Source organism: Halichoeres trimaculatus, unplaced genomic scaffold, assembly GCF_033239565.1.
Source record: "Halichoeres trimaculatus isolate MK-OKI-2021-1 unplaced genomic scaffold, fHalTri1.1 fHalTri1_scaffold_6, whole genome shotgun sequence".
NCBI lineage: Eukaryota > Metazoa > Chordata > Actinopteri > Labriformes > Labridae > Halichoeres > Halichoeres trimaculatus.
This window is the reverse complement of record NW_027437184.1, coordinates 33,882,592-33,901,766: the sequence shown is the minus strand read 5'-3', so window position 1 is coordinate 33,901,766 and position 19,175 is coordinate 33,882,592. Positions and strand designations below refer to the sequence as shown.

General features: G+C 41.0%; 1 protein-coding gene across 1 annotated transcript; it reads left to right on the top strand.

Moving 5' to 3' along the window:
• The first annotated feature begins 4,283 nt into the window (after positions 1 to 4,283).
• On the top strand, positions 4,284 to 17,910 carry eral1 (Era-like 12S mitochondrial rRNA chaperone 1). The gene is made up of 11 exons (XM_074673111.1): positions 4,284 to 4,522; positions 6,950 to 7,108; positions 7,213 to 7,340; positions 7,431 to 7,508; positions 7,593 to 7,639; positions 7,739 to 7,800; positions 7,930 to 8,042; positions 10,446 to 10,724; positions 12,523 to 12,672; positions 13,398 to 13,478; positions 16,609 to 17,910. Exons 1-11 carry the CDS (start codon positions 4,414 to 4,416, stop codon positions 16,729 to 16,731), a joined length of 1,329 nt encoding a protein of 442 aa, XP_074529212.1. The 5' UTR covers positions 4,284 to 4,413; the 3' UTR covers positions 16,732 to 17,910.
• Positions 17,911 to 19,175: the final 1,265 nt, after the last annotated feature.

The window sequence follows — 19,175 nt, the reverse complement described above, 5'->3', positions numbered from 1 at the left end:
ACACGCTGAGTATGTTGTGGTTTTTCATTCTTTTTTGTCATCAGTAATGAAAGTTTAACTGAAAAAGAGTTTAAATGTTAAAGTGACCTGATAAAAAAGGAAAAGTCAAAACTAATACCTTAAGACATCTTGAGACACAAATATTTCCAAGGACGTATTCAGACCTGGACTGTTTGGTCCACTTTGAACAGACCAGGGTTTGTTTCCCACGCTGGTGCGGACTTTTCATGCAGGTGTGAATAGACACAAACGAACCCTGGTGCAGACTAAACAACGGGACTGAGACCCACTTTTTGAGGTGGTCTCGGTCGGCTTCCAAACTAACTCTGGTGCAGTTCGTGGTTCTCCGGTGCAGGTCTGAATACAAACCAAGGTCCATCTGAACTAACTACAGGATACATGCACCTTTTGGGCCTATAAAGCCACCGTAACCTAACCGTCTTTGGTTAGGTTACGGATCCTCCGTCTTCTGTTTAGCCACGCTGTTGCTAGCATGTTGTGGGTCAGGACAAGCAGAGCATAGCGTCTCCTTGCTGCGCGCATTCGTCTTCGCTGTTCCAAAATTAGAAACGGTGTTGTTAAGCCTGCTTTGAAGGAGCTGCTCTTGAAACTGAAAATTATTTTGCAGCTCTAATAAGAGCACAAACACACGTTTACCTCCATTTCTGGGTCTGTATTCTGTGTGCCGCCTTTGTCAGTGCTGTCCAATGAGAGCACTGATCCTCACACTCGTGGATGTGTTTACAGAATATAGTCCACTTGCAAAAAGTACAATCTGAATACGAACCACACCAAACGAAAAAAATAAAGTTCGCTTTTGGTCTGGACGAAACAAGAGGACCAAAGGACTTTTCTGGTCTGAATACAGCCTAAGACATCTTGAGACATCTAAGACGTCTTAAGACTACGTCTATAGACATGTCTTGTCTTAGACGTCTGTAGACATCTTCACAAATGTGTCTTGAGACACATTTAAAGACGTCTTGAGACACTTTGATAGCAGGGTATGTTGGAAGTTTATAAATCCTGTTAAAAATAGGACAACAACCCATCTGTAAGAACACCAGCCTGACACCTGCTACATTCATAAACCAGCTCACCCTGAAGTCTTGGGGTAATTTAAGAGAGGCTGTAAAAAAAATCAACATTAGGGTTGGAGTGAACAATAGGACAAAAAGGGAAAGCTATTTGTAAACCCATTTTTGTGTAGCCATTGCTCTTTTTTAATCTGTCCCTGCTTTGTTATGTTTGTTACTGTGAATGTGCTTTGGCTGTTTTTAACGTCAAACTTCAAAAATGAAAAAAACAAAAACACTGACTATAAAAAATAGATTTACAGAAAACAAGATTGATTAGGAATCAACAGCGCTCTGGATTGCAGCAGCAGAGGCAGGTTTTCCATCACACCGAGCTGAATCTCATTGGCAAGTGCACTTCAAGTGGCAAAGTGGGCTACAGCTTATGATTAAATGGTCTGCAGGCGAAGCCTTTTTGTCTTTTTTTTAGACCGAGAGGGAGAGAGGGAGAGAGACTTAGAGAAGGAGAGAGAGCTCTTTCTGAAGGCCAAAGTTAATGCAGTCATAGAAAGAACTCTGATACACTCCCACGTGAAATGGCCATGTGAGGAAAGCCCGGAGGGAGAAAAGGCCTTGAATGAATTTAAGAGGGAGAGAGATACAGAGAGGGAGTGGGAGGGAGGCACAAAGAGAGAAAGTTCAAACATTACTGATCCTCAAATATCCTTTTTGGTTTCTGGTTCAATTGAAATTCGGCTGTAAGTGTCTGCTAAAAGCTCCATTTTTGTTGCTCTCCCATTGCTGCCGAGCTTTTAGAGTTTGATGATGACAGATTGGGAGCTACCTGATATCCTTCATCATCCTCCCCAGTGGAGGTGTTTGTTCCGCCCCGAGCAAGTCCTCCAGGACTAACAAACAGCCGGCGAGTTTGATGGACTACAGGGAGACATCTGCTGTACCCAGCTTCGTCACACAGAGAGAAAACAGCCAGTTACAGTAATCAATCAACCTACAAACTGTGTCCCTTTAGTCTGATGATTAACCTCACAGACATCACAGTTATCAACTCATCATATCAGCTTGTCTTTGTGAGTTAGCACAGAGGAGGTGCAGGCTGTGTGTGTGTATGTGTGTGTGCCAGCATTCAGTGTTTTTCCCTTTAGGTTGGCAGATTGCTTTAAGCGCATGCTCGATTTATATCCCTAACAACATTGTCACAACTGTGCTCAAGCCCCCTCGGGGATGAGCTCTGTTTTGTGTGCTCAAGGGACAAGAGGGAGAGGAACCGTCTGCACACTGCGATCTGATTTGTGGTTATAGATTCAGCACCCTCACAAAGAGAATATCACCAGAGCCAAACATCCTCAGAGCGCTGTCACACGTTTCAGGCTGAGCTCTGCCTGTAAGAGCAGCGTTATTTGTGCAGCGTGATGAGCTGATTTGAAGTTGCCGTAGGCAGATTTTAGGGTCTTATTTGTCTACCTGCAGTAGACAGGTGGCTCCCGAATCAGGGCCTCAGGGTCCTCTGGGAGTTACAAAGAATTAAAAGAAAAACAGTAAATCCCCAGGGTTTCTTTTTTTAATTTAACTGTTAATGCAAATATATATGTATTAAAAGTGTTCCCAACTTTCAGGAGGAGTTGGATTCATCTTTGTATCTTTGTCAGCTTCAGCAGCTTCCTCAGTGTTCTCTCCATTTACTACATACTTAAAACTAAGCCATTCAAACTCTGATTTTTGTCCCTTTCAATGAAGACCAAGGCTTATGCTGATTTTGTGAGGCTTTGTAAAGAGGTTTAAGTAAAGTTTATGCAGTATGGCACCTCTCACTGAGCAAAATCACAAAGTTGTTCAACTGTGTTTAATACAGAAAAAAACAAAACAGAACAAAAAAAAAAAAAAAAAAAACAACAACAAAAAAAACAGACTGTGTGTGTAATTGGGCCATTCAACCAGAAACATACATCATCTGTTCTGTTGTTGCATAGGAAAAAAAAAATTATACAGAAATGTCTCTGACCAACTAGATGACCTATTTCTGTGACATTTTTTTTAGGAAATGGGTACAAAGTTTTCTAGATTTACAGATGTTTTGTTCTTTATTAAAATCTTTTGAACGGACAAATTTGTAAAATGGGACTGTCCCCAAGAGTGTACTGAGTGCAGAATGTGCAGTTTTGTTATGAAGTTTTTGTTTTGGGAGGAGAAAAACCCTATTTTTAAAAAGTTTAAGTGGTTTTCCTTCACATAGGTTTACTGAAAACTTAAAGTTTTATTTATTAGAAAAGTTTTGTTTATTAAGATTATAGATATGTCAAGTGATTACACCTCTCCAGCAGTTTTCTGTTAGTCCTGTCATGTTTACACCGCTCAAAGGAAGTGACATCATTTAGTTAAATATACCAGACACTGATCAGGGTGAGTTATGAGACTGGTATCAGTGATTCCTACCCTGTTTTTAAAGGATTTTATTGAAGCTCAAACTACAGCATCAAGAGTATCAAGTCATGTTTGTCAAAAAAAAAAGTTAGCTAAAATTCCTGTCTTTAATTTCAACAATTTTATGCTAGCATGCATATATGCTAATTAATGTTTGGTAAAATAAATAAATAAATAAATAAATAATAATAATAATAATAATAATAATAATAATAATAATAATAATAATTATTATTATTATTATTATTATTATTATTATTATTATTATTATTATTATTATTATTATTATTATTTATTTATTTATTTTATTTTATTTTTTTTTTTTAAAAAGCTGACCATCAGGCAATTTATATCATATCAGGTGCGACGGGACCAAAATTATTATGTAATTTGAAATTTGGAAGTAAATATGCATGTCTGTAATGTTTTGTTCAAATATTGTTTCAATTCAAGGATTGAAACATGTGAGTCTTGCAGTGCAACATTCCTAACATGTACCCTTGTGGTCAGATATGGTCAGATTTTTTCACTGGACACAAACATTTATGGTACACTGACCTCAGTATTGTGCATCATGTTGAGTGCAGTAAAATACATTTCAGCCTTTTTGTTGTGATGAAACTTCCTGAACCAGTGGTGTTTGGTAAAAACGACCTTAAAAGCTTCACACAAAAACCGTCACACACAAAATGAGTAAGTTGCAGTTAGTCCTAAAGCTGTTTCAGGGGTTCAGCTGAGCGTGTTCATACTGTGTATAGTAGATGGCCTACTGGTCGCTAGGGGGCAGTGTGGTTTCCTGACCCCGGTGAGAACGCTCTTCAGACCGGAAGTTGTGATTCGTTGGTCAAACCAACATGGTGTCCCCCGGTGAGAAGTGTGAGCGTAAACAGAGGCTCACCTCCGGACCATTTAGTGATCCAATGACAGTTTCAGTGTAACATTTTTATCACAGCAGATCATGATGGCTCTCAGGGTTTGTGCTCGGCTCCTCAGAGACTCCTCCATCTTCTCCGCTCGAGCGCTCAGGTCCTCCAGACAGGAAAGTGCGTCATGGTTTCTAACGGCAGGTCAGTCTCAGACGGGATTTATCCTTCTTATGAAGAGGTCTACATCTCAGCCTGTAACCACGGTGTTATCCGGTACAGACAGGGATAAAGGTTAAAATAAGAATGTGTTGTGTCTGGGTCATGATTCAAAGTAATCAGTGTATCGCTTAGTTTGGTAAAGGGTTGGTCACATGCTGCATTTAAAGCCCCCCGTTGACACCTACAGCAGCCTGGGTAGGGTGTTTGCTTTTAAAGGTTTGAAATTTCTCTTTAAAACGATAAACCGACTCTTTTAGCTCTGGGCCGTCAGCTACTTCTTGCAAAGAAGCACAACACCCTGTATACAATCTGTCTTCACTTTCCTCGTTATTATTCTGTGTGTAAACAGATCAACTCAGTATTGCTGTATTATTTAAAGTACAGCTCAAAGGATAAATTAATTCCTTGGCTCAGATCCGCTAGCTACCACTAATGCAACAGCTCCTCTTTCTGGGCTCCACATACATACACAACATGCCATAAATATAAAGTTCAACAAACACGTCAAAGTGAGTTCATATTCCCATAAAATATGATTGCACCACATTACTCAATAAAAAAAAACTTAGTTGCTTTTCTGTGTGTTTCAACTAAGATAATTGGCAAAATATGTGATGTTTGGATTGCTGTGAGCATGTTGGTCTCTTTCAGATTTATCTGAGAGGACATTTGTTTTGGTTGTTTCCTGTAACAGACATTCTCCATTAAATCCATACGTTTACATGCCAACCTCCTGTACACACTGAGCACTGAGCGACTCTGATACTGTCATACATACTCTGCCTCAAACCTGATGAACAGGCCACAGTGAGTCTTGCAGCTTTATGTGGACCATTTGGACCATTTGGTGCCTGTGACACCAGTACTCTAGTGTGAGGAGAGAAAAAGGAAGAAGAATGCATTATATGTTTAGTGTTAAAGTTCTTCTATGGCAGACATATCAGCATTAGCATTCATGTTTTGATACGGGCTGAAAATAATGCTCAGAGCGAGTAGAGAAAGATCCAGTCCTCTGGTTCATCCAGCAGAGCAGCAGAGCTCAGACTGTTAAGTTTACTAACCATCAGCTGGACAGACACACATAGCAAGGACGGTTATTTTTATTGAATGATGTGCAAAATTATGCTTTGTAGTTATCAATCAATTAACAATTTACTTCATTTTTCTCTTTTTCTTTCATTGAAATAAAATGCACTGTATAGTGCCATATGCTTTACAGCAGTCTTTTTCAACCTTGGGGCTGCGACCCCACGTGAGGTCGCCTGCAATTCAGATAGTCACCTGAAATTTCCAGCAATTGGTAAAAATCAAATAAGATGAAAAAATTTGAATATATTTTTTAATGATTGAATATATATTTCATTTAAATCAAAATACCACACATTTTCCCTTATAATTATAATAATAATAATTATTATTATTATTAAAATTATATAATATCTGAGCCGGCAGGTCTTGGTCACCTGATCACGTGACCGCGCATATTTCAGTATTTCTACGCTTCAAACAGGACTATATATATATATATATATATATATATATATATATATATATATATATATATATATATATATATATATATATATATATATGAAATGAAATATGGGTAAAAAATATTATTATATTAAAATACATTTTATATTATTATAGCAACTATGTATTACATTGCAATGGTAAAACTTTTACTATTTTTATTTTAAAAAAATACCTCAGAGTAGAGATAAATGCACCCAAAGCAACAGAAAATATGTGTCCAGTTTATTTTAAAAAATGTTAATAATTCAAAGCATTAAAAAAGCAATAAGATAATAAACAGTTAGGAGGAATAAATCAAAGGGTAAGAATAAAACTGAATAAGTAAAAGCACTTAAAAATACCAAAATGCCAATTACTCAATGTATATTAAAAACGTGTGTATGTGAATAACTCTGCAAAAATGGACCACAGAAAATTAGCGAACATGCTACTTATCCTTTTTTAAAAACTCAGTTTTCCAGCTGATAAATCCATCATATGTGAATTTCTCCATTCTTAAACTGGAATCAGTGTTTGTCACATGCTCAGAAGTGTGTTACCCCCTTATCATCCTCTTCATACTTTACACTGGCTGTGTTCATTGATAGATGTGCTAGATTTAATCAAGATGTCTTTAACCTGAGTTAAGATCTCACAACTGCAGAGGGACATGAGCCCACCTGTGACATGTGGCTTTGAAAATACTGAGGCTTTAGTGACAGTAAATAATTTCTGTATTTGTGAAAATATCTTTGAGAATAGGATCAAATTAACATTCAAACAATTAACTGATAAAAGTGTAAAGGAGGAGGGCTGTATGTGTGACATCAGCATCTAAACTGACATGTTCTGCTTTTTGCAGCAAAGTGACGTAGATTTTGTTTTTCTTTACAGGAAACCCAGCCTGCAGCCGAGGCAGACGGACGGGGTTTAACGTCACTCCTGCTTGTTTTATTTCATCAGAGGTGTTTCTAAACAGACTGACCAAAGGCAGAGCAGCAGAAACAGGCAGCGAACCTTATCGAGAACCAGCCTCTGTCCCTACAGACAAAGGTAATCTGACCTCCACCTCAGAGGTTTACAGCTCTAAACTCGCCTGATTATTCAGTTTCGTTACTTCTCTCATCTTTACTTTTGTTTGTCCAATATTTTTTCAGGTGAACAGTTAGCTTTGTTATTCAGACATCCAGATCAGCCTGCCAACTCAAAGGTTTTAAAGGTGGCCATAATCGGAGCTCCAAACGCTGGGAAGTCGACGCTGTCCAATCAGCTCCTGGGCAGAAAGGTAAGAGTTCGACCTGTTCTCTTTAAGGTGTCTGTCTCACTGAGGAGGACACGGTGCTCATTTCTATCATAAATGTTTTTTTTTCTCCAGGTGTTTGCAGTGTCTAAGAAAGTACACACGACACGGACTCGAGCCCTGGGCGTCCTCACAGAGGACGATACACAGATAGTAAGAGCCTGTCCTCTTCTTCCTCTTAAACTGAAACCGTCTCATTCAAAAGTCAAACACTGACTCTGTGTTTTTCTTTTTTAGATTCTGCTGGACACTCCAGGTCTTACAACTGTATCAAAAGCTAGGAGGTGCTTCACTTCTCCTATATATTTGGTACTTTTTTAAATTTGACTTTTTGAAGTATTGTTGTAAAACGTGACATGCAAACGTATATTTCCATTCTGCAGACACCAGCTGGAGAAGTCTTTGCTGGTTGATCCCTGGAACACAGTCAAAGAAGCTGATCTGGGTATGAGTTCAGTTCACTCACCTGAGCTGTGTTTTATTTTCCTCATGCCTGTGTGTGAATGTGTTTTGAATAACCAATCAGAGTTAATTATAATGAAGAGTTACTGATGTGAAGTGTGTCTGTTCTCAGTGGTGGTCATGGTGGATGTATCGGACAAATGGACGTGCAACAAACTGGACTTTGAGGTGCTCAAATGCCTTGCTCAGCACGCCGACATCCCTGCTGTGCTGGTCCTCAATAAGGTATCATCCTTCAAAGTCACAACATGGTTCCTGTGGTATCAGGGAGGCAACACACTAACAAAAATATTCATGCTGATGAAATGCCAGTTGGACTTCTAGCCCTGACTGATTCTCTGACTTATGCAAGATGAACTTCCTTTTATCTGCGTCTTGAAATTCAAAAGAAACACTGTTGTTTGAAAGATTAGACGAACAAAGAAAGGAAACATTAGAATGGAAAGGAATACACTCACCGGCCACTTTATTAGGTAGACCCTGCTAGTACTGGGTTATACCCCCATTTGCCTTCCAAACTGCCTTAATCCTTGATGGCATAGATTCAACAAGATACTGGAAACATTCCTCAGAGATGTAGATTTGTCGGCTGAACATCCATGATGAGAATCTCCCGTTCCACCACATCCCAAAGGTGCTTTATTGGATTGAGATCTGGGGACTGTGGAGGCCATTTGAGTACAGGGAACTCATTGTCATGTTGAAGAAAGCAGTCTGAGATGATTCCAGCTTTATGACATGGAGCGTTATCCTGCTGGAAGTAGCCATCAGAAGATGGGTACACTGTGCTCATAAAGGGATGGACATGATCAGCAACAATACTCAGGTAGGCTGTGGACTTTAAATCATGCTCAGTTGGTACTAAGGGGCCCAAAGTGAGCCAAGAGAATATCCCCCACACCATTACACCAGCAGCAGCCTGAACCGTTGATACAAGGCAGGATGGATCCATGCTTTCATGTTGTTGACGCCAAATTCTGATCCTACCATCCGAATGTGGAGCAGAAATCCAGACTCATCAGACCAGGCAACGTTTTTCCAATCTTCTATTGTCCAGTTTTGGTGTTGCTGTGTGAATTGTAGCCTCAGTTTCCTGTTCTTAGCTGACAGGAGGGTCACCTGGTGTGGTCTTCTGCTGCTGTAGCCCATCTGCCTCAAGGTTGGACGTGTTGTGGGTTCAGAGATGCTCTTCTGCAGACCTCGGTTGTAACCAGTGGTTATTTGAGTTACTGTTGCCTTTCTATCAGCTCCGACCAGTCTGTCCATTCTCCTCTGACCTCTGGCATCAACAAGGCATTTTGGTCCACAGAACTGCTGCTCACTGGATATTTTCTCTTTTTGGGACCATTCTCTGTAAACCCTAGAGGTGTTTGTGGGTTAAAATCCCAGTAGATCAGCAGCTTCTGAAATACTCGGACCAGCCTGTCTGGCACCCATAACCATGCCACGTTTAAAGTCTCACCTTTCTTCCTCATTCTGATGCTCAGTTTAAACTGCAGCAGATCATCTTGACCATGTCTTCATGCCTGAATGTATTGAGTTGCTGCCATGTGATTGGCTGATTAGAAATTTGTGTTAAGGAGCAGTTGGACAGGTGTTCCTCATTAAGTGGCCGCTGAGTGTAGAATAGAATAAAATAGAATAGAATAGTAACAATAGAATAGAAGACATTTAAAGTCACATTGCAATAGAAAAACTGTTGATTGGGCAAGAAGGGGAGTCTGGAGATTTTTTGTGCAGCGTTGGCCGTCCTTTGGAGGGGCCACCCTGTCTGGGGCTTAACATTTTGAGGTGAAAGCGATTTTTTTTATCTGAAGTTGAAGTGCAGTTGGACTTTTTTGCCGTTTCTGTGTCACTGAGCTCCACACATTGCAGAAAGACTGAGGTCATAAATCTTTATTCCACAGGTACAGAGACCTGATAAAAGTTTACAGATGCTCCTTTGGTGAAATCAGGGATGTGCACTCAGTGCTGGTGTTTAAAAGTAACATCTAGCAGAAAGCTAATGTTATTCTTTTTCTCTGACAGCACTCACAAACGAGCTCTGATATTGATGAATAAGATTCAGATTGTCGCCAGTCAGTCCCTCCTCCTGAAATGTCACCAGAACAACCTGCAGGTCTCTGCTCCTTATCAGCGATGGTGTAACACTCCCACAGTGCTGCAGCTTTCTGACACTTCGAGCATCAAATCAAACCAGCGTTTGTCCAACACAAGACTTCCTCAAGAAAGAAACAACTCTTCTGACAATCAGCAAAAATAAAGATTGATGATTGTGATTTTTTTTTAGAAAATACTGTGGCCCTAAATGTAATAGCACTGCTCTCTGACATGTTAAAGCAGTTTTTCGGAGATCAGTGGAGTTGTGTGGCACAGCGGAGTAAGAAAAATGATTCAAAAACACAAACAGTTCTGGTTAGCAGGTTTGTTTCTCTGACAGTTTTGGTTCGTCCAAGAGAAATATTTACATTGACTAAGATAGAAAACAAGCCAGCTTCCTTGAGCAGCAGACACAAATAAAAACTTCCCAAAACAAAAAGAAGAAATGATGATTTGTGTAGAGAATTCTGTGTTAATATGAGATGGTAGGAGAGATGTTTCTCACTGTTCCTGGTCTGTTTCTTTAAGGTGGACCTGCTGAAGTTCAAAGACAGGCTGCTGGATATCACTGCAGAGCTGACATGTGGAAGGGTGAATGGGCGTAAAATGCGGGTCAGGACAGCGAAAAAGCCTCAGCAGAGTCATTCACTAGAGGAGGAAAAGTCCGAGCCTGAGGGCAGCTCTGATCCAAACTCTGTGCTGAGCAAAGAGCAGCTGAGGGCGCTGAGGGATCAGCAGGGCTGGCCTCACTTCAAGGACATCTTCATGCTGTCGTCTGTGGACAGAGAGGACGTGGGCACCCTCAAGGTACTGGTTAATGATGGATAAATAACTGAGACTGGAACAGAGCAGTTTGATATTATTTCCTCATGAAAACTTAGTCAACAGCTTTGTGAAATACTTGGTCCTGATTGGTCAAAACCTCATAACAGTAGTCAATAACTATAACACATCCAATCAAATCAATTTGTGAAAAAGATCTTGTAATATGCATCGTAGCCTGTTAACACTGGCAAAAACTAAGCAACGTGTTCACTCAGAGAGGCCACAAAGTGAAGCTCAGCTCAGAGAGCAACAGCTGATCTCAACATGAATTTCCCCTCAGGGATGAATAAAGTCTGTGCTATTCTATTCTATTCTATTCTATTCTATTCTAGTCTATTCTATTCTATCAGCTCCATCAGCTAATAGCTTACATAGCAAAAACTACTTTTGTCTTATTTTGGTTAAAAATCGTCTTATCAGACTTTAGATGAGCCACATTCACCTGAAAAGTCCAGAAAAAATGTTTTATTTCAAGATATTAAAAGATAAAAATGACGCCTGACTCATCTGTAAAGAGTAAAAAAGTCTCCTCATGTGTTCAGAAAAAATGAAGTTATTTAAAGTGGAGATATTTTTCTTAACTCATGAACCCTGAGAAGCAGATCGTTTGTATTGTGACTCTTAGGCTACTTTCACACTGCGGTCAAAAGTGACCTGAATCTGATTTGTTTCTGACAGTGTGAACAGCACAAGTCGCATTGAATCTGACCTTTTCAAATCAGATTCAGGCCACTTTCACATGTGGTACTAAATCAGATACATATACGATTTTTTTGAATGCGACCGCGGTCTGAACAGCCATGTCGCATTTAATGCGACTTTGACGTCATTCTACAGCAGCAGTTTACCTCAGGGCAAATGTTTTCAAAGTCACTTTATGGACAGAACACATTTAGAGGTTAATATAGACATGATTATTAAAAAGTGTATGCTTTTGTTTAAATAAAGAGTTTTAGTTATTCATCCAGCTACAAGCTTGATTAAACAATGCATAAAAGGTTGAGTGATGAGAAAAAGTGAGAGCGCTGGGGCATCGACTGGCGTCTCCATTACACACACAGTAAAGGATAAAGGTGAATGAATCGTACGTTTGTATTATGATATCTAACAAATTAAGTTTATTAACACTGCGCCGACTTTTTGAATGGATTAATCAGGCTGAAATAACAGTTTACAGGACGCAGAGACACCAATGAGCCGCTGCTGTCCATCTCATCCGTGCGTATTTGCGCACTGCTGTACTTTCCTACGAGACAGCGTCAGTCAGAGATCCGTCTGCTCCTGTCTGATCTGCCCCCAGACAAACTACGAACATCAGAACAGATGACGAAACAAAGTTTTTGCCTCTTTGTTCACCTGTTCAGCGCACTACGGCTCTGAGATGTAGCAGGGTCGGAGAGACCCCGTTGTGGGAGAGAGTGTCCGCCTTAAGGTTTATAAGAAATAAAATACAGCCATAATTACTTTAATAAGAGCTCACTCAAGGCGAGCTGCTGTAACATCAGGTTTTGCGTTATGGAAACAAACTTTCCAGCATTGTGAAGCACAGTTTTCCTCTGTGTTCGTTGCTCCTCATCACACCGTGCTGTGTGTGATGTCGTTAATGTTAAACTGAGCTTGCGTGTCACTTCTGAGGCGTGAGTTGTTCACATCACAGTCTGCTCTCAGGTCACATTACAGGTGCTATCTGAACAGCTAAACACAAAAATCAGATTTGAGCAATAAATCGGAATTGAGCATTAAGAGCTGCAGTCTGAACATAGCCTATCTCCTGTCGTAGAGTTACTTCATGGCAGCGGCGAAGCCGGGCTCCTGGCAGTACCACAGCGAGGTCCTGACAGATCAGAGTCCTGAGGACGTCTGTACTAACATCATCAGAGAGAAGCTTCTGGAGTGTCTGCCCCAGGAGGTGCCCTACTCAATGACACAGGTGAGTAATAACTGAGTCTCTCTCAGTCACACGTGACGATAAGCTGACAGCAGAACTGACAGCACACATCACATCTCACAGCCCTGTCTCTGTGACTTTAAGCCCGTCATACTCACTCTTACTTTAAAAAACGCTTTGATGATTCTACAGCCCCCCGTCGCCTTCGTCTGCCTCACGTTTGCTTTCTGTTTGCACCCTGTGGGGACCTTAAAACCGCAGGATTTCACTTACATGAGCGTGGGGGTGAGAGATGATTTGGTGTACGCCTTCAAAAACTTCATGAGCTTCATAAACTTCATGTATGGTCTCTGACTTCCATGAAAACATGCTTTAAGAGTGGCACATTATTTTTACTTAGAAAATGATTTATTGTTTCTACTGAAGTTTACATTCCTGGAAGTTCTGGGTGAAAAGCTCTTTTATCAGGGTGCATCCAGGGTGTCCAGTCTATATACTCTTTTTTTCATTTTTTTTTTCACTGCTGGCTGTGGGAGCCCATCATATGCTTGTAACTAAAACAGCAGACACAAACTAACAAACAGGCGTTCACAAATGACTCTATAGTACATTTAGACGACAACCTTTAAACAAACTAGAAAACAACAATACAAAAAATTTAACAGCTGGACCACAAGGGATTCTGGGATATGTAGTTATGACTAAATCGACAGCTGGTAGCTCCTTGTCTCTGACCTGTGCTCATGTGTGGACGTCTCTGTCTTCAGGTGATTGAACTCTGGCAGGAAAAAGAAGAAGGGGAACTGGTTATCTCCGTCAAACTCGGTGTCAAGAAAGAATCCCACATGGTAAGACCTCTCTGTTCTCATGGTCAGACTGGGTCCTCTAGGGTCTGATGGATGGTGGGTCGATGTTCAAACACCTGGATCCTCCTGTTCACAGGCTCTTTTCAGCAGAGCATGTGGAGTTTTTAGGGCTTTCAGTGTTACAGTCTTTAATTTTATAACCAAAGAGAAATATTTTGTGTTTTTCAGATTTTAAAAATGTTGAAAGGTATTTTAAAAAGCCATCCACAGTGAAGGATTTGTCCTTGCAGTCCTTTGACTGCTAACACTCAGCGAGGAATGTCTCAAACCCTTCATGAGCTCATTGTGAAAACTCAACGTGATGTTTCTGTTGAGCCGCTCTTTGACGATCATCAGATGTTTTGTGAACGCAGCACAAAGAGTGTCTCTGAGGGAAGAGTCACGACTGGACTCAGTGCAGATTCAGGTCATGTGACCGCTCAGAGTGACTCTCGCTCAGCTGTTGTCGACACCTGTATGGTCTCTGATGGCTGGTGATTTTTATTTACCTCCACATTCCTCTTTCCTCTTCTTTTTAGCTCGTAAATATTTGAGCAGCTCTCAAGCATGCATCTTTGATGGCCAAAGATATTTGAAGCTCCATCTGCTGCTGAAACACTCGGAGGCTGCTGACCTCTGAGTGGACCGGCATCACTCTGTAGCTTTTACCTTCAACTCTGAGCGAACTGCAGGAAAGTGGACGGAGTGAAACTCACAGAAATGATTGACCAGAGAAACTCTGACTGCAGTACATCCTGTCCTCGTTTTACTACTTTACAGTTCAGTTCACTGGAAACAGATCGGATACAGAATTTTTGTGTAAGATTTGAGGTTTATAAGCTAATATATGTTTTCTAGAATATAAAAAAGACAAAACAGCTTTTATGAAGTTGTGCCGAGATCCTAAATCAACCTTGAATTGTAGAATCAGGTGATATGATCCAGGCATGCTCAACATCAAGCCCTGAGTCTGTTTCCATATGACCCCCAGCATTCATCTTACAACATTTTAATTATGGCACAGATATTATTATTAATCATGTTGTAATGATGTTTACGTTTACATTTTCTTACAAGGTCACAAACCAAAGTCTCACTAAACGACATTTGGAATGTTTAAAGGCTACTTGTCTAAAGATAAAGTTCTGTACATTCTGCAGAAACTCAACAACTCTTCCAGCTGATGTCTGAAAGTTTTTATCATGATGTGAAAATGTGAGCGATCAAAAATCACATCAGAGTACACAAGACCAGATTAAAGTGATGAAATGAAGCAGAAAAGACAAAAACTGGTGCAGTGAAATAGTTCAGGATGCAGGATCAGTATTTGGGTCTAAAAATTTTGTTTTCGGGTCAGAATAGTCTGAATATGAAAAAAAATCCTGATCAAATCCAGATCCTGATCCTGCCATAAAAACATCCTTACATATTTTCTCCATATCACCCCCTAATGGAGAACTTGTTCCTTGGTCAGAAGCAGAGTTTGCTGATGTTTACGCAGCACATAATGCTGCAGAAAACTGACCACTGATCATCTGGAATCAAGAGACACCTGAGGGACAGGTGAGCTTTGATTTCATCAGTAGCCGGGTATCTGGGAAACTGCATATATTTTATACATTAACGCCCATCATTCAGACAAAACCGCAGTTTTACATCTCTAAAAACAATGTTTTTTGAAAACTCCAGCCAAAGTGAAGAGTTTCAAATCTTTGGTTTCATGGTTTCGTGTGAACGGCGGTAAACAGCGTTTACAATTCTCAAACGTCACAGCTGAATGATGGAGGCTCATTCTGATTGGCTGGCACAGGTTTTATGTAGGGATGCACCTATCCAAACTTTCTGGTCCTGATACCGATACCGATACCGATACCTGTGCTTTGGGTATCGACCAATACTGATCCTGATCCAATACCTGTGTTAAGTAATAACCTGCATGCTCTACTGTAGGATAAGAGTGGTAATGTTTACATCACAGTCGCGACAGATGTCTGTCTAACATGAGTCTGGTTCTGTCCGAGGTTTCTGCCTGTTAAAGGGAAGTTTTTCCTTGCCATTGTAACTTGCTAAATGCTGCAAAGTCCTGTACTCATGGTGGATTAAGATAAGATAAGACTCCTTATCTTGTCTTGATGTTGGGTTTCTGCTAATAAAATTTTATTAACATTTACGGGTCTAGACCTGTAAATGTTTTTGTAAAGTGTCTTGAAATAACATTTGTTATGATTTGGCGCTATACAAATAAAGATTGATTGATTGATTGATTGATTGATGTTTGAGTAAGAGACAAAAATGAAAACATATGGAATTAGTGAAGTTAGTATTTATTTAAACTATAAAAAAATGCTTCAAAATTTACAGAAATTACAATTTTATTGTAAAATTTTATACCTTGTAGACTAAATCATAGTTTAGCCTGAGTGTCAAGTTTGGACAAATCCTTTCCCACTGATACCCGATCCAGCTTTGAGGGGCTGGATCGGCGCAGATACCCGATACCAGGATCAGATCGGTGCATCCCTTATTTTACGTCTGAAAAACACTTTCAAATATGGGCTTGGCATGCTTGGAGCCACACTTATTGACAGATTTGCCCGCTGTGTGTGGACAAAAGTATTTTTAAAAATGAGCGAGGGGGGATATTTGTTTTTTGAAATTCCGGCTATATGTAGACATGGCCTGAGTTGATGGAACAAGGAGGTTTGAGCAGTTAGTGGCTGATTTTTACAGAAATCACAAAAAAAAGTTGTCAAATAGAGCATTCTGATGCTACAGTAACAGCTGATAAATATTTGATAATATATTGAACAGTAAATTTGATTAGACAGCTATTTGATGAGGCCTCTGCATGTGAGGGATAGATTTGATCACCAGAGAACAGGATGAGTCGTTTAGTCTGAGGACAAATTTTACCCATGTTCAGGACAAATCAGCTGAGAAATAAGTGGTATTACTCTGTCCACAGGGGGCGCCAGATCAGTAAAAACAGGGTGGTCCTACTAGGAGCTTGAGACAGTTGAACAAACTAAGCCTCCTTCAGATCAAAGCTGCTTTTGGGATTTTTTTCTGCACAAACACTTGAACTTCATCCTCTGTTGTTGATAACGTGTGGTTTGTGTTTCTCTGTCCACAGAAAATGGTGATTGGCTCGGCCGGTCAGATCGTAGGGAAGATGGCGAAGGAGGCGGGTGAGGACCTGAGCCGGGTGTTTCTGAGGGAGGTAAAGCTGAAGCTGTCGGTGAAGCTGATGAAGTAAAGACGACGGAGGGACTTTTGATTTCATGTTAAGACTCTTTTCCTACAAAGGACAGACTTAAGAGCCATTCTCAGAGCACTGAGGCCCCAGAGCTCCTGCTGAAAGGTTTCCAGTCTTCTCTCTGACTTTATCTCTGCAGCATCCCCTCACAGCCTCATGGGACATTTTGGACGATGTTAATCGAGGATGAAGCTGAAAAGACGGTGAAAGGTGTGAGTGGAGCCCTACCTTAAAGGAAAATGTCTCATGAATCAGAAAAGTGGTGAAAATTTCAGGAATAAAAGCCGCTCTCACAGGGGAGCAGAGGGTTTGATGAGATGAATTATTGGAGTTTGTTTAAGAGTGATGTATTTTAGGAAACAAACATGACACAGACCCTTGTCAAACGCATGTTTTGACTCAAGTTTGACAGTGCGTTCACTGCTGAGGAGTTTTGGCGAGCTGTGAAAAGGCCGATGGTTTATCTTTGGCTCTCAGAGCTCTGTAGTTGGCGGGCGTTTGGCGCCTGGTGGAACCTGCACAGTCATGTTCGCTCAGATGTCCCTGATGTACCATCCGCCCCTGCTCCCTCCACTCCCACATCACTTTAGCCGTCTCCGCTGCCTTTGAAGTGTGGCCATCCATCCTCTGCTACTATCACTTTTTGTTCCTCTGCTCTCTTCCCTTTCTCTGCCCCCTCCCTGGGCTTTTTTGGCTCTTATAGAGCCCGCTCGGCCCCTGAGGGCTGAATTGTCTCCCTAATGGACGGCAGAATGGAGCACTAACCTGATGCTAAAATGGGTCAGATAATGGTGATTGGATTCATTCCTGCTGCCTGTGAGTTAACTCTACCGTTACTCTATCCGGGGCATCTTGATGAATAACCAGCTCGTGGCCTAAAGCGAGGGTGACGGGGGGAGGGGGAGGAAGGGGGAGGCCTTGAACGTCTCACAGAAGCTGTGTCGGCCCCTCCAGCTCTCTGCTCTCTGCGACGGCTGCATCTCAGTGATTAGACAAGCCGGTTACGCAGCAGAGATCACCACTTAGACAAGCCAACTGCTGCTCCAAAATATGATGGCTGGTGTACGTCAGCCAGCACATTAAAGTAATCCTTCAAACAGCAGATATTTAAAGCCCTGACAACCTGCTCGCATGGGTTTCTCCGCTGAATAAATGACACACTCATTTATTGGTGAGCCATAATCTTTATTTCACACACACACATGCACCAACATTTACAAAGAAGGATCACAAAGAGTCGTCGTGAATCACTCGCACACCAACGTTTGTTCATCCTCAGGGTCCAGACGATCGCGAGCGAGGGCCGAAGAACCCTTACCATTACTAAAACTCAGTAATGGTAACGGTTTGACGGCCCTCCTCTGCTCTTTGCATGTGTGAGTGTGTGTGTGTCCTCTCAGGTCAGAGTGTGTGTGTGTGCTGAATGAACCCTGGATAGTACATCATCTATACTGTAGTGTCTCTTTAATAAACTTACAGTATAAGATGATATCCTGTCCAGGGCACAAGCCATCCCAGTGAGCAGCCGGCTCCTGTGAGGCTTTTATTCTGAAAGGTAAAGGAGGAAGATTCATGAGTGAAGAGCACAGAGAGGAGGAGGAAAAAAAGGTAAAAGTGCTCTGCGTCACACACTCACCTGTCTCCACACGGTCACAGTTATCCCTCATGTCTCGCCGTCTCGTTCCACTCTCCTCTTTTTTTTCGTGGCGTCCGCGTCGTATTCACAGGGTCTCACTGCTCCGCACCTCAGACTCCTGCACTTAAAGACCCCGGCTCATTAGCATACTGTGATGACATCTGGGTGGACCAGACAGCGTTCAGGGGGGTCTTATCAGGTCCTGACCTGTTCGCCTGCGTCCAATGACGGCACACACCCACTTCACACCCGCTCCACGCTGAGCAGACAAATGAAGCTTAGATAAATCCTCATGTCTTCATACTGAGGGGTGAATGTGCAGACGATTTTATATTGAGTCATTTCATGTATTCATAGAATCACATTAAAGTTCATTCATTCACTATTCTCTGCAGATTATTACTGGATATGTTCATGAGGGAAAGATATTTTTTTTTTTTTTAATGTTGCTTTTGTAAGATGTCAGGTTTTCCAATAATCACACAAAAACTTTAGACACACTAACTGTAAACTCACACACAGAGGAAAAAATTCAAATGATAAACCTGTGAAATATTAAAAATGAGCTCAGTTTGCTTTGTGCCACTTTGGCTCTCAGGTCAGGTCATGACCCCTGTCCAGAGGCTTCACAGTGTCCCAATCCATCCACCGTCCTGCTCTTCATACAGGTCATAAAACACAAAGGGTGCAATAATTTCTTCAAATATGTAATACAAGAGCTGTAATTTATCACTAATACACTTGAACAATTCTCCTTTAATGCAAACTAAAATAATTTGATGTAAAGAGAAGAGAAGAAGAGATTTCC